This window comes from Lissotriton helveticus, chromosome 1_1 (genome assembly GCF_964261635.1).
Source record: "Lissotriton helveticus chromosome 1_1, aLisHel1.1, whole genome shotgun sequence".
Lineage (NCBI taxonomy): Eukaryota > Metazoa > Chordata > Amphibia > Caudata > Salamandridae > Lissotriton > Lissotriton helveticus.
In genome coordinates this window covers 1,811,248,809-1,811,274,559 of record NC_136057.1, presented here as the reverse complement: position 1 = coordinate 1,811,274,559, position 25,751 = coordinate 1,811,248,809, and the positions used below count along the sequence as shown (strand labels likewise).

The 25,751-nt window shown below is 45.1% G+C and overlaps 1 protein-coding gene across 1 annotated transcript in view; it reads left to right on the top strand.

Annotated features, from left to right (window-relative positions):
* Window positions 1-25,751, top strand: part of ABCA4 (ATP binding cassette subfamily A member 4) — a 1,114,059-nt gene that overhangs the window by 950,112 nt on the left and 138,196 nt on the right. Inside the window, exons 37-39 of the mRNA XM_078650330.1 lie at window positions 19,045-19,214; window positions 21,610-21,787; window positions 25,325-25,440. Coding sequence (XP_078506456.1) covers window positions 19,045-19,214; window positions 21,610-21,787; window positions 25,325-25,440 — 464 coding nt within the window. The remainder of the gene's footprint in view (window positions 1-19,044; window positions 19,215-21,609; window positions 21,788-25,324; window positions 25,441-25,751) is intronic.

Sequence of the window (25,751 nt, the reverse complement as noted above, 5' to 3'; positions counted from 1 at the left end):
AATGAGCAAGGGACTCATGTCTGAGTATACCCTTCCACGCTTAGGGTGGACAAAATTATTTACAACAAGGGGTGGTGAGGGACAGAGTCTCTGAATTAAGCAGAATACTCTCACCCAGTCAAGAGATCAGGGCTAGATCCAACACCGTTTTTTAGCTCATTGCACCATCCCAGTTTCAGAACCTGGCTGTATGCAAATTAGTCTGTTCCTGTCCCAGTGCATGATGGGAACAGGGCAAACCAAACTACAAAAGCCAATTCTTACACTGGGAAGGAAACAAGCTTCCGGGGACCGGTTTCTGGCATTACAGCCGTCTTCGGCCTGGCTTGCTTGAATCCTGATGGTGCAATGAGCAAGGGACTCATGTCTGAGTATACCCTTCCACGCTTAGGGTGGACAAAATTATTTACAACAAGGGGTGGTGAGGGACAGAGTCTCTGAATTAAGCAGAATACTCTCACCCAGTCAAGAGATCAGGGCTAGATCCAACACCGTTTTTTAGCTCATTGCACCATCCCAGTTTCAGAACCTGGCTGTATGCAAATTAGTCTGTTCCTGTCCCAGTGCATGATGGGAACAGGGCAAACCAAACTACAAAAGCCAATTCTTACACTGGGAAGGAAACAAGCTTCCGGGGACCGGTTTCTGGCATTACAGCCGTCTTCGGCCCGGCTTGCTTGAATCCTGATGGTGCAATGAGCAAGGGACTCATGTCTGAGTATACCCTTCCACGCTTAGGGTGGACAAAATTATTTACAACAAGGGGTGGTGAGGGACAGAGTCTCTGAATTAAGCAGAATACTCTCACCCAGTCAAGAGATCAGGACTAGATCCAACACCGTTTTTTAGCTCATTGCACCATCCCAGTTTCAGAACCTGGCTGTATGCAAATTAGTCTGTTCCTGTCCCAGTGCATGATGGGAACAGGGCAAACCAAACTACAAAAGCCAATTCTTACACTGGGAAGGAAACAAGCTTCCGGGGACCGGTTTCTGGCATTACAGCCGTCTTCGGCCCGGCTTGCTTGAATCCTGATGGTGCAATGAGCAAGGGACTCATGTCTGAGTATACCCTTCCACTCTTAGGGTGGACAAAATTATTTACAACAAGGGGTGGTGAGGGACAGAGTCTCTGAATTAAGCAGAATACTCTCACCCAGTCAAGAGATCAGGGCTAGATCCAACACCGTTTTTTAGCTCATTGCACCATCCCAGTTTCAGAACCTGGCTGTATGCAAATTAGTCTGTTCCTGTCCCAGTGCATGATGGGAACAGGGCAAACCAAACTACAAAAGCCAATTCTTACACTGGGAAGGAAACAAGCTTCCGGGGACCGGTTTCTGGCATTACAGCCGTCTTCGGCCCGGCTTGCTTGAATCCTGATGGTGCAATGAGCAAGGGACTCATGTCTGAGTATACCCTTCCACGCTTAGGGTGGACAAAATTATTTACAACAAGGGGTGGTGAGGGACAGAGTCTCTGAATTAAGCAGAATACTCTCACCCAGTCAAGAGATCAGGGCTAGATCCAACACCGTTTTTTAGCTCATTGCACCATCCCAGTTTCAGAACCTGGCTGTATGCAAATTAGTCTGTTCCTGTCCCAGTGCATGATGGGAACAGGGCAAACCAAACTACAAAAGCCAATTCTTACACTGGGAAGGAAACAAGCTTCCGGGGACCGGTTTCTGGCATTACAGCCGTCTTCGGCCCGGCTTGCTTGAATCCTGATGGTGCAATGAGCAAGGGACTCATGTCTGAGTATACCCTTCCACGCTTAGGGTGGACAAAATTATTTACAACAAGGGGTGGTGAGGGACAGAGTCTCTGAATTAAGCAGAATACTCTCACCCAGTCAAGAGATCAGGGCTAGATCCAACACCGTTTTTTAGCTCATTGCACCATCCCAGTTTCAGAACCTGGCTGTATGCAAATTAGTCTGTTCCTGTCCCAGTGCATGATGGGAACAGGGCAAACCAAACTACAAAAGCCAATTCTTACACTGGGAAGGAAACAAGCTTCCGGGGACCGGTTTCTGGCATTACAGCCGTCTTCGGCCCGGCTTGCTTGAATCCTGATGGTGCAATGAGCAAGGGACTCATGTCTGAGTATACCCTTCCACGCTTAGGGTGAACAAAATTATTTACAACAAGGGGTGGTGAGGGACAGAGTCTCTGAATTAAGCAGAATACTCTCACCCAGTCAAGAGATCAGGGCTAGATCCAACACCGTTTTTTAGCTCATTGCACCATCCCAGTTTCAGAACCTGGCTGTATGCAAATTAGTCTGTTCCTGTCCCAGTGCATGATGGGAACAGGGCAAACCAAACTACAAAAGCCAATTCTTACACTGGGAAGGAAACAAGCTTCCGGGGACCGGTTTCTGGCATTACAGCCGTCTTCGGCCCGGCTTGCTTGAATCCTGATGGTGCAATGAGCAAGGGACTCATGTCTGAGTATACCCTTCCACGCTTAGGGTGGACAAAATTATTTACAACAAGGGGTGGTGAGGGACAGAGTCTCTGAATTAAGCAGAATACTCTCACCCAGTCAAGAGATCAGAGCTAGATCCAACACCGTTTTTTAGCTCATTGCACCATCCCAGTTTCAGAACCTGGCTGTATGCAAATTAGTCTGTTCCTGTCCCAGTGCATGATGGGAACAGGGCAAACCAAACTACAAAAGCCAATTCTTACACTGGGAAGGAAACAAGCTTCCGGGGACCGATTTCTGGCATTACAGCCGTCTTCGGCCCGGCTTGCTTGAATCCTGATGGTGCAATGAGCAAGGGACTCATGTCTGAGTATACCCTTCCACGCTTAGGGTGGACAAAATTATTTACAACAAGGGGTGGTGAGGGACAGAGTCTCTGAATTAAGCAGAATACTCTCACCCAGTCAAGAGATCAGGGCTAGATCCAACACCGTTTTTTAGCTCATTGCACCATCCCAGTTTCAGAACCTGGCTGTATGCAAATTAGTCTGTTCCTGTCCCAGTGCATGATGGGAACAGGGCAAACCAAACTACAAAAGCCAATTCTTACACTGGGAAGGAAACAAGCTTCCGGGGACCGGTTTCTGGCATTACAGCCGTCTTCGGCCCGGCTTGCTTGAATCCTGATGGTGCAATGAGCAAGGGACTCATGTCTGAGTATACCCTTCCACGCTTAGGGTGGACAAAATTATTTACAACAAGGGGTGGTGAGGGACAGAGTCTCTGAATTAAGCAGAATACTCTCACCCAGTCAAGAGATCAGGGCTAGATCCAACACCGTTTTTTAGCTCATTGCACCATCCCAGTTTCAGAACCTGGCTGTATGCAAATTAGTCTGTTCCTGTCCCCGTGCATGATGGGAACAGGGCAAACCAAACTACAAAAGCCAATTCTTACACTGGGAAGGAAACAAGCTTCCGGGGACCGGTTTCTGGCATTACAGCCGTCTTCGGCCCGGCTTGCTTGAATCCTGATGGTGCAATGAGCAAGGGACTCATGTCTGAGTATACCCTTCCACGCTTAGGGTGGACAAAATTATTTACAACAAGGGGTGGTGAGGGACAGAGTCTCTGAATTAAGCAGAATACTCTCACCCAGTCAAGAGATCAGGGCTAGATCCAACACCGTTTTTTAGCTCATTGCACCATCCCAGTTTCAGAACCTGGCTGTATGCAAATTAGTCTGTTCCTGTCCCAGTGCATGATGGGAACAGGGCAAACCAAACTACAAAAGCCAATTCTTACACTGGGAAGGAAACAAGCTTCCGGGGACCGGTTTCTGGCATTACAGCCGTCTTCGGCCCGGCTTGCTTGAATCCTGATGGTGCAATGAGCAAGGGACTCATGTCTGAGTATACCCTTCCACGCTTAGGGTGGACAAAATTATTTACAACAAGGGGTGGTGAGGGACAGAGTCTCTGAATTAAGCAGAATACTCTCACCCAGTCAAGAGATCAGGGCTAGATCCAACACCGTTTTTTAGCTCATTGCACCATCCCAGTTTCAGAACCTGGCTGTATGCAAATTAGTCTGTTCCTGTCCCAGTGCATGATGGGAACAGGGCAAACCAAACTACAAAAGTCAATTCTTACACTGGGAAGGAAACAAGCTTCCGGGGACCGGTTTCTGGCATTACAGCCGTCTTCGGCCCGGCTTGCTTGAATCCTGATGGTGCAATGAGCAAGGGACTCATGTCTGAGTATACCCTTCCACGCTTAGGGTGGACAAAATTATTTACAACAAGGGGTGGTGAGGGACAGAGTCTCTGAATTAAGCAGAATACTCTCACCCAGTCAAGAGATCAGGGCTAGATCCAACACCGTTTTTTAGCTCATTGCACCATCCCAGTTTCAGAACCTGGCTGTATGCAAATTAGTCTGTTCCTGTCCCAGTGCATGATGGGAACAGGGCAAACCAAACTACAAAAGCCAATTCTTACACTGGGAAGGAAACAAGCTTCCGGGGACCGGTTTCTGGCATTACAGCCGTCTTCGGCCCGGCTTGCATGAATCCTGATGGTGCAATGAGCAAGGGACTCATGTCTGAGTATACCCTTCCACGCTTAGGGTGGACAAAATTATTTACAACAAGGGGTGGTGAGGGACAGAGTCTCTGAATTAAGCAGAATACTCTCACCCAGTCAAGAGATCAGGGCTAGATCCAACACCGTTTTTTAGCTCATTGCACCATCCCAGTTTCAGAACCTGGCTGTATGCAAATTAGTCTGTTCCTGTCCCAGTGCATGATGGGAACAGGGCAAACCAAACTACAAAAGCCAATTCTTACACTGGGAAGGAAACAAGCTTCCGGGGACCGGTTTCTGGCATTACAGCCGTCTTCGGCCCGGCTTGCTTGAATCCTGATGGTGCAATGAGCAAGGGACTCATGTCTGAGTATACCCTTCCACGCTTAGGGTGGACAAAATTATTTACAACAAGGGGTGGTGAGGGACAGAGTCTCTGAATTAAGCAGAATACTCTCACCCAGTCAAGAGATCAGGACTAGATCCAACACCGTTTTTTAGCTCATTGCACCATCCCAGTTTCAGAACCTGGCTGTATGCAAATTAGTCTGTTCCTGTCCCAGTGCATGATGGGAACAGGGCAAACCAAACTACAAAAGCCAATTCTTACACTGGGAAGGAAACAAGCTTCCGGGGACCGGTTTCTGGCATTACAGCCGTCTTTGGCCCGGCTTGCTTGAATCCTGATGGTGCAATGAGCAAGGGACTCATGTCTGAGTATACCCTTCCACGCTTAGGGTGGACAAAATTATTTACAACAAGGGGTGGTGAGGGACAGAGTCTCTGAATTAAGCAGAATACTCTCACCCAGTCAAGAGATCAGGGCTAGATCCAACACCGTTTTTTAGCTCATTGCACCATCCCAGTTTCAGAACCTGGCTGTATGCAAATTAGTCTGTTCCTGTCCCAGTTCATGATGGGAACAGGGCAAACCAAACTACAAAAGCCAATTCTTACACTGGGAAGGAAACAAGCTTCCGGGGACCGGTTTCTGGCATTACAGCCGTCTTCGGCCCGGCTTGCTTGAATCCTGATGGTGCAATGAGCAAGGGACTCATGTCTGAGTATACCCTTCCACGCTTAGGGTGGACAAAATTATTTACAACAAGGGGTGGTGAGGGACAGAGTCTCTGAATTAAGCAGAATACTCTCACCCAGTCAAGAGATCAGGGCTAGATCCAACACCGTTTTTTAGCTCATTGCACCATCCCAGTTTCAGAACCTGGCTGTATGCAAATCAGTCTGTTCCTGTCCCAGTGCATGATGGGAACAGGGCAAACCAAACTACAAAAGCCAATTCTTACACTGGGAAGGAAACAAGCTTCCGGGGACCGGTTTCTGGCATTACAGCCGTCTTCGGCCCGGCTTGCTTGAATCCTGATGGTGCAATGAGCAAGGGACTCATGTCTGAGTATACCCTTCCACGCTTAGGGTGGACAAAATTATTTACAACAAGGGGTGGTGAGGGACAGAGTCTCTGAATTAAGCAGAATACTCTCACCCAGTCAAGAGATCAGGGCTAGATCCAACACCGTTTTTTAGCTCATTGCACCATCCCAGTTTCAGAACCTGGCTGTATGCAAATTAGTCTGTTCCTGTCCCAGTGCATGATGGGAACAGGGCAAACCAAACTACAAAAGCCAATTCTTACACTGGGAAGGAAACAAGCTTCCGGGGACCGGTTTCTGGCATTACAGCCGTCTTCGGCCCGGCTTGCTTGAATCCTGATGGTGCAATGAGCAAGGGACTCATGTCTGAGTATACCCTTCCACGCTTAGGGTGAACAAAATTATTTACAACAAGGGGTGGTGAGGGACAGAGTCTCTGAATTAAGCAGAATACTCTCACCCAGTCAAGAGATCAGGGCTAGATCCAACACCGTTTTTTAGCTCATTGCACCATCCCAGTTTCAGAACCTGGCTGTATGCAAATTAGTCTGTTCCTGTCCCAGTGCATGATGGGAACAGGGCAAACCAAACTACAAAAGCCAATTCTTACACTGGGAAGGAAGCAAGCTTCCGGGGACCGGTTTCTGGCATTACAGCCGTCTTCGGCCCGGCTTGCTTGAATCCTGATGGTGCAATGAGCAAGGGACTCATGTCTGAGTATACCCTTCCACGCTTAGGGTGGACAAAATTATTTACAACAAGGGGTGGTGAGGGACAGAGTCTCTGAATTAAGCAGAATACTCTCACCCAGTCAAGAGATCAGAGCTAGATCCAACACCGTTTTTTAGCTCATTGCACCATCCCAGTTTCAGAACCTGGCTGTATGCAAATTAGTCTGTTCCTGTCCCAGTGCATGATGGGAACAGGGCAAACCAAACTACAAAAGCCAATTCTTACACTGGGAAGGAAACAAGCTTCCGGGGACCGGTTTCTGGCATTACAGCCGTCTTCGGCCCGGCTTGCTTGAATCCTGATGGTGCAATGAGCAAGGGACTCATGTCTGAGTATACCCTTCCACGCTTAGGGTGGACAAAATTATTTACAACAAGGGGTGGTGAGGGACAGAGTCTCTGAATTAAGCAGAATACTCTCACCCAGTCAAGAGATCAGGGCTAGATCCAACACCGTTTTTTAGCTCATTGCACCATCCCAGTTTCAGAACCTGGCTGTATGCAAATTAGTCTGTTCCTGTCCCAGTGCATGATGGGAACAGGGCAAACCAAACTACAAAAGCCAATTCTTACACTGGGAAGGAAACAAGCTTCCGGGGACCGGTTTCTGGCATTACAGCCGTCTTCGGCCCGGCTTGCTTGAATCCTGATGGTGCAATGAGCAAGGGACCTCATTGCACCATCAGGATTCAAGCAAGCCGGGCCGAAGACGCCTGAAATGGCAGAAACCGGTCCCCGGAAGCTTGTTTCCTTCCCAGTGTAAGAATTGGCTTTTGTAGTCTGGTCTGCCCTGTTCCCATGATGCACTGGGCCAGGGACAGACTAATTTGCATACAGCCAGGTTCTGAAACTGGGATGGTGCAATGAGCTAAAAAACGGTGTTGGATCTAGCCCTGATCTCTTGACTGGGTGAGAGTACTCTGCTTAATTCAGAGACTCTGTCCATCCCCACCCCTTGTTGTAAATAATTTTGTCCACCCTAAGCGTGGAAGGGTATACTCAGATGTGAGTCCCTTGCTCATTGCACCATCAGGATTCAAGCAAGCCGGGCCGAAGACGCCTGAAATGGCAGAAACCGGTCCCCGGAAGCTTGTTTCCTTCCCAGTGTAAGAATTGGCTTTTGTAGTCTGGTCTGCCCTGTTCCCATGATGCACTGGGCCAGGGACAGACTAATTTGCATACAGCCAGGTTCTGAAACTGGGATGGTGCAATGAGCTAAAAAAACGGTGTTGGATCTAGCCCTGATCTCTTGACTGGGTGAGAGTACTCTGCTTAATTCAGAGACTCTGTCCATCACCACCCCTTGTTGTAAATAATTTTGTCCACCCTAAGCGTGGAAGGGTATACTCAGATGTGAGTCCCTTGCTCATTGCACCATCAGGATTCAAGCAAGCCGGGCCGAAGACGCCTGAAATGGCAGAAACCGGTCCCCGGAAGCTTGTTTCCTTCCCAGTGTAAGAATTGGCTTTTGTAGTTTGGTCTGCCCTGTTCCCATGATGCACTGGGCCAGGGACAGACTAATTTGCATACAGCCAGGTTCTGAAACTGGGATGGTGCAATGAGCTAAAAAACGGTGTTGGATCTAGCCCTGATCTCTTGACTGGGTGAGAGTACTCTGCTTAATTCAGAGACTCTGTCCATCACCACCCCTTGTTGTAAATAATTTTGTCCACCCTAAGCGTGGAAGGGTATACTCAGATGTGAGTCCCTTGCTCATTGCACCATCAGGATTCAAGCAAGCCGGGCCGAAGACGCCTGAAATGGCAGAAACCGGTCCCCGGAAGCTTGTTTCCTTCCCAGTGTAAGAATTGGCTTTTGTAGTCTGGTCTGCCCTGTTCCCATGATGCACTGGGCCAGGGACAGACTAATTTGCATACAGCCAGGTTCTGAAACTGGGATGGTGCAATGAGCTAAAAAACGGTGTTGGATCTAGCCCTGATCTCTTGACTGGGTGAGAGTACTCTGCTTAATTCAGAGACTCTGTCTATCACCACCCCTTGTTGTAAATAATTTTGTCCCCCCTAAGCGTGGAAGGGTATACTCAGATGTGAGTCCCTTGCTCATTGCACCATCAGGATTCAAGCAAGCCGGGCCGAAGACGCCTGAAATGGCAGAAACCGGTCCCCGGAAGCTTGTTTCCTTCCCAGTGTAAGAATTGGCTTTTGTAGTCTGGTCTGCCCTGTTCCCATGATGCACTGGGCCAGGGACAGACTAATTTGCATACAGCCAGGTTCTGAAACTGGGATGGTGCAATGAGCTAAAAAACGGTGTTGGATCTAGCCCTGATCTCTTGACTGGGTGAGAGTACTCTGCTTAATTCAGAGACTCTGTCCATCACCACCCCTTGTTGTAAATAATTTTGTCCACCCTAAGCGTGGAAGGGTATACTCAGATGTGAGTCCCTTGCTCATTGCACCATCAGGATTCAAGCAAGCCGGGCCGAAGACGCCTGAAATGGCAGAAACCGGTCCCCGGAAGCTTGTTTCCTTCCCAGTGTAAGATTTGGCTTTTGTAGTCTGGTCTGCCCTGTTCCCATGATGCACTGGGCCAGGGACAGACTAATTTGCATACAGCCAGGTTCTGAAACTGGGATGGTGCAATGAGCTAAAAAACGGTGTTGGATCTAGCCCTGATCTCTTGACTGGGTGAGAGTACTCTGCTTAATTCAGAGACTCTGTCCATCACCACCCCTTGTTGTAAATAATTTTGTCCACCCTAAGCGTGGAAGGGTATACTCAGATGTGAGTCCCTTGCTCATTGCACCATCAGGATTCAAGCAAGCCGGGCCGAAGACGCCTGGAATGGCAGAAACCGGTCCCCGGAAGCTTGTTTCCTTCCCAGTGTAAGAATTGGCTTTTGTAGTCTGGTCTGCCTTGTTCCCATGATGCACTGGGCCAGGGACAGACTAATTTGCATACAGCCAGGTTCTGAAACTGGGATGGTGCAATGAGCTAAAAAACGGTGTTGGATCTAGCCCTGATCTCTTGACTGGGTGAGAGTACTCTGCTTAATTCAGAGACTCTGTCCATCACCACCCCTTGTTGTAAATAATTTTGTCCACCCTAAGCGTGGAAGGGTATACTCAGATGTGAGTCCCTTGCTCATTGCACCATCAGGATTCAAGCAAGCCGGGCCGAAGACGCCTGAAATGGCAGAAACCGGTCCCCGGAAGCTTGTTTCCTTCCCAGTGTAAGAATTGGCTTTTGTAGTCTGGTCTGCCCTGTTCCCATGATGCACTGGGCCAGGGACAGACTAATTTGCATACAGCCAGGTTCTGAAACTGGGATGGTGCAATGAGCTAAAAAACGGTGTTGGATCTAGCCCTGATCTCTTGACTGGGTGAGAGTACTCTGCGTAATTCAGAGACTCTGTCCATCACCACCCCTTGTTGTAAATAATTTTGTCCACCCTAAGCGTGGAAGGGTATACTCAGATGTGAGTCCCTTGCTCATTGCACCATCAGGATTCAAGCAAGCCGGGCCGAAGACGCCTGAAATGGCAGAAACCGGTCCCCGGAAGCTTGTTTCCTTCCCAGTGTAAGAATTGGCTTTTGTAGTCTGGTCTGCCCTGTTCCCATGATGCACTGGGCCAGGGACAGACTAATTTGCATACAGCCAGGTTCTGAAACTGGGATGGTGCAATGAGCTAAAAAACGGTGTTGGATCTAGCCCTGATCTCTTGACTGGGTGAGAGTACTCTGCTTAATTCAGAGACTCTGTCCATCACCACCCCTTGTTGTAAATAATTTTGTCCACCCTAAGCGAGGAAGGGTATACTCAGATGTGAGTCCCTTGCTCATTGCACCATCAGGATTCAAGCAAGCCGGGCCGAAGACGCCTGAAATGGCAGAAACCGGTCCCCGGAAGCTTGTTTCCTTCCCAGTGTAAGAATTGGCTTTTGTAGTCTGGTCTGCCCTGTTCCCATGATGCACTGGGCCAGGGACAGACTAATTTGCATACAGCCAGGTTCTGAAACTGGGATGGTGCAATGAGCTAAAAAACGGTGTTGGATCTAGCCCTGATCTCTTGACTGGGTGAGAGTACTCTGCTTAATTCAGAGACTCTGTCCATCACCACCCCTTGTTGTAAATAATTTTGTTCACCCTAAGCGTGGAAGGGTATACTCAGATGTGAGTCCCTTGCTCATTGCACCATCAGGATTCAAGCAAGCCGGGCCGAAGACGCCTGAAATGGCAGAAACCGGTCCCCGGAAGCTTGTTTCCTTCCCAGTGTAAGAATTGGCTTTTGTAGTCTGGTCTGCCCTGTTCCCATGATGCACTGGGCCAGGGACAAACTAATTTGCATACAGCCAGGTTCTGAAACTGGGATGGTGCAATGAGCTAAAAAACGGTGTTGGATCTATCCCTGATCTCTTGACTGGGTGAGAGTACTCTGCTTAATTCAGAGACTCTGTCCATCACCACCCCTTGTTGTAAATAATTTTGTCCACCCTAAGCGTGGAAGGGTATACTCAGATGTGAGTCCCTTGCTCATTGCACCATCAGGATTCAAGCAAGCCGGGCCGAAGACGCCTGAAATGGCAGAAACCGGTCCCCGGAAGCTTGTTTCCTTCCCAGTGTAAGAATTGGCTTTTGTAGTCTGGTCTGCCCTGTTCCCATGATGCACTGGGCCAGGGACAGACTAATTTGCATACAGCCAGGTTCTGAAACTGGGATGGTGCAATGAGCTAAAAAACGGTGTTGGATCTAGCCCTGATCTCTTGACTGGGTGAGAGTACTCTGCTTAATTCAGAGACTCTGTCCATCACCACCCCTTGTTGTAAATAATTTTGTCCACCCTAAGCGTGGAAGGGTATACTCAGATGTGAGTCCCTTGCTCATTGCACCATCAGGATTCAAGCAAGCCGGGCCGAAGACGCCTGAAATGGCAGAAACCGGTCCCCGGAAGCTTGTTTCCTTCCCAGTGTAAGAATTGGCTTTTGTAGTCTGGTCTGCCCTGTTCCCATGATGCACTGGGCCAGGGACAGACTAATTTGCATACAGCCAGGTTCTGAAACTGGGATGGTACAATGAGCTAAAAAACGGTGTTGGATCTAGCCCTGATCTCTTGACTGGGTGAGAGTACTCTGCTTAATTCAGAGACTCTGTCCATCACCACCCCTTGTTGTAAATAATTTTGTCCACCCTAAGCGTGGAAGGGTATACTCAGATGTGAGTCCCTTGCTCATTGCACCATCAGGATTCAAGCAAGCCGGGCCGAAGACGCCTGAAATGGCAGAAACCGGTCCCCGGAAGCTTGTTTCCTTCCCAGTGTAAGAATTGGCTTTTGTAGTCTGGTCTGCCCTGTTCCCATGATGCACTGGGCCAGGGACAGACTAATTTGCATACAGCCAGGTTCTGAAACTGGGATGGTGCAATGAGCTAAAAAACGGTGTTGGATCTAGCCCTGATCTCTTGACTGGGTGAGAGTACTCTGCTTAATTCAGAGACTCTGTCCATCACCACCCCTTGTTGTAAATAATTTTGTCCACCCTAAGCGTGGAAGGGTATACTCAGATGTGAGTCCCTTGCTCATTGCACCATCAGGATTCAAGCAAGCCGGGCCGAAGACGCCTGAAATGGCAGAAACCGGTCCCCGGAAGCTTGTTTCCTTCCCAGTGTAAGAATTGGCTTTTGTAGTCTGGTCTGCCCTGTTCCCATGATGCACTGGGCCAGGGACAGACTAATTTGCATACAGCCAGGTTCTGAAACTGGGATGGTGCAATGAGCTAAAAAACGGTGTTGGATCTAGCCCTGATCTCTTGACTGGGTGAGAGTACTCTGCTTAATTCAGAGACTCTGTCCATCACCACCCCTTGTTGTAAATAATTTTGTCCACCCTAAGCGTGGAAGGGTATACTCAGATGTGAGTCCCTTGCTCATTGCACCATCAGGATTCAAGCAAGCCGTGCCGAAGACGCCTGAAATGGCAGAAACCGGTCCCCGGAAGCTTGTTTCCTTCCCAGTGTAAAAATTGGCTTTTGTAGTCTGGTCTGCCCTGTTCCCATGATGCACTGGGCCAGGGACAGACTAATTTGCATACAGCCAGGTTCTGAAACTGGGATGGTGCAATGAGCTAAAAAACGGTGTTGGATCTAGCCCTGATCTCTTGACTGGGTGAGAGTACTCTGCTTAATTCAGAGACTCTGTCCATCACCACCCCTTGTTGTAAATAATTTTGTCCACCCTAAGCGTGGAAGGGTATACTCAGATGTGAGTCCCTTGCTCATTGCACCATCAGGATTCAAGCAAGCCGGGCCGAAGACGCCTGAAATGGCAGAAACCGGTCCCCGGAAGCTTGTTTCCTTCCCAGTGTAAGAATTGGCTTTTGTAGTCTGGTCTGCCCTGTTCCCATGATGCACTGGGCCAGGGACAGACTAATTTGCATACAGCCAGGTTCTGAAACTGGGATGGTGCAATGAGCTAAAAAACGGTGTTGGATCTAGCCCTGATCTCTTGACTGGGTGAGAGTACTCTGCTTAATTCAGAGACTCTGTCCATCACCACCCCTTGTTGTAAATAATTTTGTCCACCCTAAGCGTGGAAGGGTATACTCAGATGTGAGTCCCTTGCTCATTGCACCATCAGGATTCAAGCAAGCCGGGCCGAAGACGCCTGAAATGGCAGAAACCGGTCCCCGGAAGCTTGTTTCCTTCCCAGTGTAAGAATTGGCTTTTGTAGTCTGGTCTGCCCTGTTCCCATGATGCACTGGGCCAGGGACAGACTAATTTGCATACAGCCAGGTTCTGAAACTGGGATGGTGCAATGAGCTAAAAAACGGTGTTGGATCTAGCCCTGATCTCTTGACTGGGTGAGAGTACTCTGCTTAATTCAGAGACTCTGTCCATCACCACCCCTTGTTGTAAATAATTTTGTCCACCCTAAGCGTGGAAGGGTATACTCAGATGTGAGTCCCTTGCTCATTGCACCATCAGGATTCAAGCAAGCCGGGCCGAAGACGCCTGAAATGGCAGAAACCGGTCCCCGGAAGCTTGTTTCCTTCCCAGTGTAAGAATTGGCTTTTGTAGTCTGGTCTGCCCTGTTCCCATGATGCACTGGGCCAGGGACAGACTAATTTGCATACAGCCAGGTTCTGAAACTGGGATGGTGCAATGAGCTAAAAAACGGTGTTGGATCTAGCCCTGATCTCTTGACTGGGTGAGAGTACTCTGCTTAATTCAGAGACTCTGTCCATCACCACCCCTTGTTGTAAATAATTTTGTCCACCCTAACCGTGGAAGGGTATACTCAGATGTGAGTCCCTTGCTCATTGCACCATCAGGATTCAAGCAAGCCGGGCCGAAGACGCCTGAAATGGCAGAAACCGGTCCCCGGAAGCTTGTTTCCTTCCCAGTGTAAGAATTGGCTTTTGTAGTCTGGTCTGCCCTGTTCCCATGATGCACTGGGCCAGGGACAGACTAATTTGCATACAGCCAGGTTCTGAAACTGGGATGGTGCAATGAGCTAAAAAACGGTGTTGGATCTAGCCCTGATCTCTTGACTGGGTGAGAGTACTCTGCTTAATTCAGAGACTCTGTCCATCACCACCCCTTGTTGTAAATAATTTTGTCCACCCTAAGCGTGGAAGGGTATACTCAGATGTGAGTCCCTTGCTCATTGCACCATCAGGATTCAAGCAAGCCGGGCCGAAGACGCCTGAAATGGCAGAAACCGGTCCCCGGAAGCTTGTTTCCTTCCCAGTGTAAGAATTGGCTTTTGTAGTCTGGTCTGCCCTGTTCCCATGATGCACTGGGCCAGGGACAGACTAATTTGCATACAGCCAGGTTCTGAAACTGGGATGGTGCAATGAGCTAAAAAACGGTGTTGGATCTAGCCCTGATCTCGTGACTGGGAGAGAGTACTCTGCTTAATTCAGAGACTCTGTCCATCACCACCCCTTGTTGTAAATAATTTTGTCCACCCTAAGCGTGGAAGGGTATACTCAGATGTGAGTCCCTTGCTCATTGCACCATCAGGATTCAAGCAAGCCGGGCCGAAGACGCCTGAAATGGCAGAAACCGGTCCCCGGAAGCTTGTTTCCTTCCCAGTGTAAGAATTGGCTTTTGTAGTCTGGTCTGCCCTGTTCCCATGATGCACTGGGCCAGGGACAGACTAATTTGCATACAGCCAGGTTCTGAAACTGGGATGGTGCAATGAGCTAAAAAATGGTGTTGGATCTAGCCCTGATCTCTTGACTGGGTGAGAGTACTCTGCTTAATTCAGAGACTCTGTCCATCACCACCCCTTGTTGTAAATAATTTTGTCCACCCTAAGCGTGGAAGGGTATACTCAGATGTGAGTCCCTTGCTCATTGCACCATCAGGATTCAAGCAAGCCGGGCCGAAGACGCCTGAAATGGCAGAAACCGGTCCCCGGAAGCTTGTTTCCTTCCCAGTGTAAGAATTGGCTTTTGTAGTCTGGTCTGCCCTGTTCCCATGATGCACTGGGCCAGGGACAGACTAATTTGCATACAGCCAGGTTCTGAAACTGGGATGGTGCAATGAGCTAAAAAACGGTGTTGGATCTAGCCCTGATCTCTTGACTGGGTGAGAGTACTCTGCTTAATTCAGAGACTCTGTCCATCACCACCCCTTGTTGTAAATAATTTTGTCCACCCTAAGCGTGGAAGGGTATACTCAGATGTGAGTCCCTTGCTCATTGCACCATCAGGATTCAAGCAAGCCGGGCCGAAGACGCCTGAAATGGCAGAAACCGGTCCCCGGAAGCTTGTTTCCTTCCCAGTGTAAGAATTGGCTTTTGTAGTCTGGTCTGCCCTGTTCCCATGATGCACTGGGCCAGGGACAGACTAATTTGCATACAGCCAGGTTCTGAAACTGGGATGGTGCAATGAGCTAAAAAACGGTGTTGGATCTAGCCCTGATCTCTTGACTGGGTGAGAGTACTCTGCTTAATTCAGAGACTCGGTCCATCACCACCCCTTGTTGTAAATAATTTTGTCCACCCTAAGCGTGGAAGGGTATACTCAGATGTGAGTCCCTTGCTCATTGCACCATCAGGATTCAAGCAAGCCGGGCCGAAGACGCCTGAAATGGCAGAAACCGGTCCCCGGAAGCTTGTTTCCTTCCCAGTGTAAGAATTGGCTTTTGTAGTCTGGTCTGCCCTGTTCCCATGATGCACTGGGCCAGGGACAGACTAATTTGCATACAGCCAGGTTCTGAAACTGGGATGGTGCAATGAGCTAAAAAACGGTGTTGGATCTAGCCCTGATCTCTTGACTGGGTGAGAGTACTCTGCTTAATTCAGAGACTCTGTCCATCACCACCCCTTGTTGTAAATAATGATCTTCTACCTCATCATGGTTTGCCATTTATATATTACATTACTAGCGTTATTAACCGCATGCGTGCGGCATGATTCCCCCCTGTACGCTGGATTTTGCGAAAGCGCACTTTACATGACGAGCTGGGCTCGTCATGAGCGTGCGAGGAGGCTACCTCATGACGAGCCCAGCTCGTCATGAGCGTCGAAGGGGTTAACTCGGGGTTTCATCAAGAGGTTTTGGCTATAATACCGGCTTCTTAACTATTTTCTTGCTAATAAACTTATTACCTAATTATCAGCCACAAAGTACTTTTACCTGATACACAGGCTGTAGAGTACTCTAACATTGCCTTATACAGAATACGTTCCCAGTCCTCTCTATTATTGAGGCCATTTCTAACAGTATTGAAACGGGACATATAAAATTGTTCACGTTTCTTCCTTTTTTTGTCCATATCTCCACCTCTGTTATTCAGGTGTATTGTTTCGACGCCACACCAGATTAGATCATCAATTTTATGGTGTGCTTCTGTCCAATGTTCTGATAGAGGTGCTCCTTTCCTATTAGTTCTAATGGCAGACTGTGTTCATTTATCCGTAACCGGATTTCCCTTGAGGTTTCCCCAATGTACGCTAAATTACAAGGGCACTTTATAAAATATATCAAGTTTTTTGTCCGGCAGTTTATAAAGGACTTGAGAGAAACATCATTATGTTTAATACACGGGCCTTTCAAAATGTTTTCACAATTAGAACAATTACCGCATGGAAAAGTGCCAGTTGGTAATGGGGCACAGTCAATGGTTAATGGAGGTTTGTTAGCTGCCTCTCTATATGTGTGTACTAAGTTGTTTCTAATTGTTTGATTTCGTCTGAACAAAAACATTGGTTTTGGATTTTTTTCTTTTTTTTTGTTCGTAATCAGGTGCCAATTTCTATTTATAATATTCTTGATCTTATTATTTATTGTACTGTAATTTGTTACAAAAATTAGAGGTTGTATATTGTTTGGTCCTTGCCTCTCTTTCTTCTGTAGTAAACTCTCCCTATCATAGTATTTAGCTCTTTTATATGCATGTTTAACCATGCGTTTAGGGTACCCTCTGTTTAGAAATTTATCCGTGAGGATCTTAGCGTGTTTTTCAAAATCTTTATTCTGCGTACAGTTTCTTTTCAATCTTAAAAACTGTCTGAAAGGGATGTTGTCTTTCTGACACGGGGGATGATAGCTTGTGTAATGGAGCATGGTGTTCCTATCTGTTGTTTTCGTAAAAAGTTCTACCTGGAGCATTCCATTAACATTCTTAATTATTACATCCAGGAATTCAAATTTTTCTCTATCATAATGTGATGTGAATTTGAGGTTACTGTTTCCCAAATTTAGCCATTGTATAAATTCATTTAGTGTTTCCACAGATCCGGTCCAAATAAAAAAGACGTCATCAATATATCGTTACCACTCCGATATATTTTCATAAAAAGGAGACATCTGATTAAATATGTGGGTGTCTTCGAACTGTGATACATATAAACATGCTAGACTAGGAGCACAGGTGGCTCCCAAGCTGGTCCCTTTTACCTGTCTATAAAAATCTTTATTAAAAATAAAAATATTATTTTTTAATACTGTAGTTACACAGTCTACTATAAAAATTTCTTGCGGGTTTAAATCCCTATCATCATTATTTAATAGTGATTCTACCGTACTGATCGTGCTATCTTGGGGAATATTAGTGTAGAGCGCCTCTATGTCCAATGTCACTAAGAATTGAGTCTCCGGGTTAAAAGCTAGGCACTCTACTTTCTAGATTATGGCTGAGGTATCTTTAATGTATGCCTTTTGTTTAGTGACTAGTGGTTGAAGGAAGACATCAGCATATTTGCTTAATGGCTCGGTTAACGAGCCGATGCCAGACACAATGGGCCTCAAAGGAGGGTCCAACTGGTTTTTGTGCACCTTTGGGAGACCATATAGTGCGGGGACAATAGGACTGGTGTTATAGAGGAACTTAAATTCCTCTTCACAGATAACGTCGTCTTCCTTAGCTTGGTCTAGAATTCTTTTAACCTTGTTAGATAATTCTATCCATTCAATCCGTTGTACTTTTTCATAATGGTCTTTATTGCCTAAAAGTAAAGCCATCTTTGCATTATACTGGTCAATGTTCATTACCACTATACTACCGCCTTTATCCGCGGGTTTTATTGTAAGTGCATGACAATTTTCTAACGCTGCGTCGACAACCTGTTTTTTCTGTTTTAATATGTCTATGTGGATCGACACATTTTTAACTTAAGTGTATTTTATGGTACTTCTGTGCAGAATTATGTATTGTATTGAATAAATTGTGAATTTTTTATGATCAAACTATACTGATTATATTATTTTGTGATTATGATACTGCAATGTTTTTTGTGGCATTAGTGGTTTCCTGAGTGCTCAGTGGATGCGCAAATCTGTTCCTTTTCAGTAACCACAATTGGTGGGTAGTATTGTAGGGACTTGCTTGTTTGTTTACTATGCCCTTCTCCTTGTCCCACATTGGATTTCTAAGGAGACCTCCCTTTTTCTTTTATTTCTGTGCTAATACCACCATTGAGTAGGTCCGGGAGGAGAAAAGAGAGCCGCGGATGGTGGGTAGCACTGGGTGCAGGAAGCAGGATGGAAAGAGTGGGAAAGCATGGCTAGGAAAAAGAAGCGGTAAGGAGTGAGGGGAGGCAAAAAGAGGGAAACAAGCTAAGGAGCACGAAAAAAAGGAGTGGAAAAAGAGCATAATGAGCAAGAGAAAAATGAAGCAAAAAAGAGCAAAACGGGCAAAGAAAAAGAGCAAAAAAAGCTGTGTGAGCATGGAGAAAATTGGCAAAATGAGCAAAGTGGGGGCAGCAAAAGAATGGTGAGAGAATGGAGTACGCACACACAGAGAGTGGAAAAAGAGCGAGATGAGCAAGACATAGAGTGGAAAAAAGATCACTATAGGCACAAGAGACATGACATCGAGGCATGACAAGAGGCATGACAGCGAGGTCGACTGTTTCTGAGATTGCCCAAGTCAGAGATATTGGTAGAATTTGTAAATCTGTACTACAGAAACCACATTGTGTCTAATGAGAGCCTGTGTTTCTCTTGTTCTAGGTGTGGTTTAATAACAAGGGCTGGCACGCAGTGCCCATTTTCATTAATGTTGCTAGCAATGCCATTTTGAGAGTGAATCTCGAAGATGGGCAGTCCACTGAAGAATTTGGAATCACAACCATGAACCATCCACTGAATCTCACCAAGGACCAGCTTTCAGAAGTCACAGTGTAAGTTTGAAACCTATTTATATCCATAGTGGGATGATGACATCTCCATCTGCTTGAAGAAGGGTCCCCAATGGACTGGACATATGATTATTTTGAAAGGGATAGCATGGTTACTTGGAGGTTAACAATATATTTGGCCAAAAATGACCTTCATTGAAACGATCATTGTATTCCATGGGGTGTGTAGAAAATGTACAAACTTATTACACGCACACAAATAACAAGTTAATTAATTAAAAACGATGAAATTGTGCCTTGAATTTTCATTGAGCAGTTATGAAATAGATCAGGACACCACCAAATAAACCTAACGTGTTTAGTTTACGAGTCTTCCCGAGTGGCACTGTACATGCCTATGATCGCTCAAGATGAGGCTTGTGGAAAACTGTAAGGTTTGAAAATGTTGCAGTTCTGTCCAAGGGTCGCCAATGTTCTGAGTGTTTTATGGATGCAATTGGAGTATATGTTTAGAATGTACCACATCAATGAATCAATGTTACTAATATTAGAGGTATTCCCTAAGGGGCTTATTTATGAGAGCCCTGCATCACCTTTGCACCACGTAAAGTGGTACATGCGTGACTCCAGGCTCTCAAAGAATTATGAAGTCATGCAAAAACCACCCTGCGTGGCTTTGAGTGGCCTCGTAAATCATGAGTAATGTGACACTGCACACATCGTTCCATGTGTGTTGCAGTGAATTTTCCCACGTAACAGGGAAAACAGGGAGCGAAATATTGGCATTTTTCAGCAGAAGGCTAGTGTCAGTCATTTGGCTGTTGGATCACTGTTGTCTTTCAATACAGCTCCCAAGACCCAATGCTGTAGTATTAGTTTCAGAAAATACCAATTGGAATCCTTAAGAGTTTCAGGATGTAAGTGCACCCCAGTAGAATTACGACCTGATCACTTCCTTAACTGTCCAGTCACCCACATACACTCACCCAGTAAGAATGATTTGTAACTTCACCTGAAAGGCTCAAGCGGAAACATGACTGACAATCATGTTAACTGCTGAAAAAGCAGGCTCATCTTGCATTTTGTGAAAATGTAGACTACACAATCTGGAAGCCATCTTTGTCCCCCGTCTCCCCACCTGTTCCTTTTCTGCACTCTGCATACCAAGAGCTACTTTTCAAGTCTTTGAATGCAGTTGATGTGATGCAGTGATCATAATGAGTCAATTTCACAAAGATTTTTCTGTAAGTAGTTTTATCTTACTTTTTATGTAGATGTGACTTACTCTTGAATTTGCTGAAGTAGGTTTCATGACATACAAGGTTTGTCATTTTGACACAATGTTACTCAAATTGCGAAGTCAAGCTGTTAACTGGTTATGTGTTTGGCATGATATTAAGAGCCCCAAAACTGCTATACAAATCTGAGACGTGTGCGAGAGCTGTATGAGAGGTAAAGTACTGTGGTATGGCCCTAAGGCGACAGGTGGGAACTCCTCAAATCACCCAAACAAAGTGGTTTTCTGTCGAAAGGAAAGAATGGGTGAATCGATTTGGGTCAGTGTCTATAAGTCCAAAGAATCTAGTTACCTATAATATTATATGCTTATTTGATATATTGTAATTATGAATATTAGAATAAAGTAAAGATTCATAAAATGTTATCCCTAGAGTAAATAAAACACCAAAAATAAAATCAAAACCCTTTGGTCCTAAATACAAATATGAATATCGAAGTTAATCACATTCTGTTTCAACGTTCAAACTCACTCTTCTCAATTCCTGAAGCATCTTAGTGGATACAATATCTCATAGTTGATAAACATTAAAATATAGAAGCACATGAGAGAGGTTTTAAAACGATGCTGTATCTAGTCACAATGACGAGTCACAGCAAAGTCAAATACGAATATTACTTGTAAGCCCTATAGTCCATCATATGTGCACATAGTGTAGACTTCTTTCTCACGTAAGCATGCAAGGCTCTTCCGTTATTTCCAGCGCTAAACAAGTTTAGCACTGGAAAGTAAATTGGGAAAAAAAGATTTTCCACATATTGTGTCACTTTTGTGACGCAAACACGGCACAAAATCTTAGGAAATCTCCCAAGGAATGTCTGGCAGCACTTCATAGTGTTTTCCTAAGATCCTTATTTGTTTTTTACACAAATCCAAATAATCTTGCTCAAACATTAAATAATGATATTAATTTAATATATTTGAAAGTTGAACATCTGACTATGATAAAAAAAATCAAAACAGTCTGTTGATAATTCCCTGCCAATCAACCAACAAACCTGAAATACTACAGTCCAAAATGAAATGTTCACAAGACAATACTTTCATGCGAATACAATGGTATTTTGCAATAGCAACTCACTTGTTCTGTTGTGGGGGTTGTGCAACGTTTGTAAACTCCTGTTTTGTATCATTCCTCAGGTTGACTACTTCAGTGGATGTGGTGGTTGCCATCTGTGTTATTTTTGCCATGTCTTTCATTCCTGCCAGTTTTGTCCTGTATCTGATCCAGGAAAGGGTTTCCAGTGCTAAGCATCTCCAGTTTGTCAGTGGTGTGACTCCTACCGTTTACTGGCTGAGCAACTTTGCATGGGACATTGTGAGTACAAACCTACTTTTGCCGTTCAAACTTATGCAGTCTATAATCTGACTGCATATGAGAGTAACACGCGTTGGCAATACCTATAGAGCTGTCTCATAACTGAAGGTGCCTTTGTAGTCATTAGTGAGTTTAGGCAGTAAATTGCTCATCATGCATGGACCCTGTCGCTCTTCCATACTCTCATGCATCCATTTATCTACTCACTCACTTATTCTTGTTTTCACTCATTCACTCATTCACCCAAACATCCGTAGTGAAATGCACACACAAACTCAACAGGCAAGCTAAATTAAAATAACAGATGTAGCAAAAAAGAAACACGCAACTATCTACACTTGGCAGACACATGTTAATTAAGCAGTGGACGGCCATGTTGGAGTTGTATTGTGCATATTGTATACACAGAGTAATAACAATTCACCCTTAAAAGCCAATTGGCTTTTACATATGCATTTCACAGTGACAGCAATTCTTCCTGCTGTCAGAGCCTTTCATAGTAATCAGATTACACCTCTGGCATCTGATATACCTTGAACCAATGAACCAATAAGCCTCTGGCTCTTATCATTGGCTTATCACATCATCTTCTCAAAACAGCCATCAGACACTCAGTTTTAAAATTACAGATATGTGCAAAATAACAGTTGACAAACCAATATAGAACGTCTTATAAGAGGGCCTAATAAGTAGGCTTACATTGCAAATGCCCTACCCACAGGGTTTGTGAGAGCAAGTAACTACCACCAAAACCCTTACCTGCTGTAGTTGTCTGTGAAAATCAGCAAGCAGACGTTAACACATTATAATAATAATGCAAAAGGGTTTTTAACTTTTAACATATTATTTTTACAAGATGTAATTCAGTTCTATTTTCTTTGTGACAACTGTTCATATGCCATGGCATTTGACATAATTTTCTTAAATGAAACAATCAGGCCTTTGTTATTGACTTGTCACTAAAACCAGTCTAGGCCTAGTCTATTGAGGGATGTATGTCGTTACCACGCATACTTTTACAACGCATGCCTTTACCACGCAACTTTTACAACGCAAGTCGTTACAACGACTTGCGTTGGGGGGCGCTGGATAGTGAATAGTTTAATTTACTATTCCAACTCCAGTCCCCGTGGATAGTAGGGAAGGTTTTGGAAAGTAAATTAAACTATTACCTATCCTAGAGCGCCCCCCAGCACAAGTCGTTGTAACGATTTGCGTTGTAAAAGTTGCGTGGTAAAGGTAGTGCGTGGTAAAAGTTGCGTTGTAAACGCAATTTACCCTATTGAGCATAAGCTTTCCCACTAGGCAGCTTTCAGGCTTACAGTTATTCACTTACAAACATGTACCCAATTATATTTTCCATATCCCTCTTATGGGGACCTAACAAAACTCATGACAGTGAAAATCTTCTACACTCATTGTATGTCAATTTGCGTAATCAACGCTAAAACCCTTCCTTGCTGGATAATCTGTGAGGGTCCATGTAACAAAATACCTGTCTAGAAGCTTGAACACAGTGTTAATCGGGCATAAAGACCAATTGGATTACCATGTGATTTTTGTTATAGATAGTTCAGGCCTACTGCCTTTGCCATATATATTTTTGTCATAACAAACAGGCCAGTCCTATGGAATCTGAATACATTTTCCATATGAACCACCTTGGCCCATAACATTTGATTTGTCACCTTAACCAGCTCAGGCCTACAGTATTGAGCCTAAGCTTTCCACAAGGCAACCATATGGAATATTGTCATAAAATAACAAATATGTGCAAAATTATAGGTGGCAAAACAATCTACGACTCCTTGTAAAATGGCCTAGTAGGGATTATCTCAGTGCACATCTTCAATCTCCATGTTTGCCAATATCCTTGTCCTTGGTTTCTTTTGAGATTCAGTTTAATATTTAACAGGGTAGACCTATGGCGTCTTAGATAAATTTTCCCTGTCAGCCTAAGAAGCCTATAGCCTTTATCATTGACTATTCATTGTAGCCACCCTGGGCCTACAGAAATAAGTGTACATGTTACCACAAGGTAACTCTCAGGAATAAAGTCATAAAACAAAAAATAACACAATTACCAATAGAAAAAATATATACATCAGCGAGAAATAGCACAGTGCAAACTGTATACTCTAAAGGCCTACTCTAAAGGCCATATTTAACAAAAAGTAACGTAGCGTAGTGAGTCACCTTGCTTTGCTGCATTACAGGGAACAGACAGAACTGTGCTGCATTTATCATAATATAGAGCATTCCTGACTTTTCCAACGCTGACACAGAATTGGCTGCCTATTGGCAATGCAGGCAGCATTGCACCAAGGTGCTTGCGTTGCAAGCAGGGGCACCTTCCTGCACAAAAGCAACCCCTGAAGCATTTTCCTCTTTCTATGTATGCTGCAAAATGCTGCACACATAGAAAGAGGAAGTAACAAGGAGAAATAAAGATATTTCTCTTGTTACGCCTCACCTTTGGCACATTCCCAGATCTACCAGATCTACCAGTATTGCTAAATCACAAATGGAATGCATCACAAGCCATGGATGTTACTTGGGAATACTCACGCAACGTCCATGGAATGCCTACCTGGGGCAGAGTAAAGAAACACAGTGATTTGTGCTACTTTGTGTTAATCTGGATTTATCAAGCCACTCATTGCCAAGCAAAGTTGCTTTTTCTGGCTCGATAAACATTTTGGGGTTGTGTTGCGCATGCACCACGTTGTGTGGTGCAAAAGCAACGCAACCCCTTGATAAATTGGGCCTTAAGGATTTATCAGAGGGCATAGCCAACACCATGGTTCGTGCATAACCAAGTAATCTGTGAGATTTCATGTAATAAAATACCTGCCAAGGACTTTAGCACAGTGTATAAACAATCCATCCTATTCTTTTCACAATAAAAACGTTAGATCTACTGCCTTTGGTGTACCATTTCATAATAAAAAGATCAGCCTTGATCATTGGTTTGTCCCTATAACCAACTCAGGTCCATTGTAATGAGCATAAGCTTTCCCACAGGCAAAACATGCACTACAAGCACTCATTTTTAGTGGAAATGCAGACCTGCTCAATCGAAGATTTGCATATGGGCAGATACTAAGCCTCTCCTTCAGTATGGCTTCCTAAAGCTCTTTTTTGGGTGATCATATCTCGTCAAACAAGATAAGTTTTAAAATGAATCTGTAAGCAGCAAAATATAGTGCACAATATGGTCCTATTTTCAAAATGTGTGGCAGCAGTCTTCTGATTGATGAGGCTCTGTTATACCAGAGAGAGGGTTTGACCTCCTTTGATGTGAGGCTGGAATGTAGTCTTGGAAGGTGGGGCTTCATTTTGCAAAAAGGTTCAATTGGTAGCGTGCATTGTGTTTTTCAAGCTACATGGCTCATCTATGCACATCCTCTAAACTGTCTGAGTGTAGCTGAGACAGTGACATCTTTCTTAAGCATTTTGGGATATTGGCAGAAATTGTTACATTTGACAATAACATTTTCATCATGGAATAATAGTTTTCTTATATTTTTCGATCAGGCAAATTATTCTGTGAGTGCTGTTATGGTAATAGCTATATTCATCGGATTCAACAAGAAAGCTTACACTTCTTCAAACAACCTCCCAGCGTTTATCATATTACTCTTTCTCTATGGGTGAGTATCTACTGACTGAGCTCATGATTTCTGTATAATGGACACAATTTATTCAAAGAGTCCTCAATTATTTGCGTTTGTAACCAAATCATGTAGGTTACAAGTACAATGATGTATGTTCTCTTGGACCTTTACAGCATTCCATACACAGACCATAGCTTTATGGAGCTCTACTGAATTCCTCTCTTCTGCTCTGCCGATATCTACTTTAAGCATTCTGTGCACAGTCCTCAAAAATTCAAAACAGATGAGCTGAAAATCTTTCAGTTGACCTGGTTCTATATCTGCCAGTCAAAGCTGCCAAGAACAGT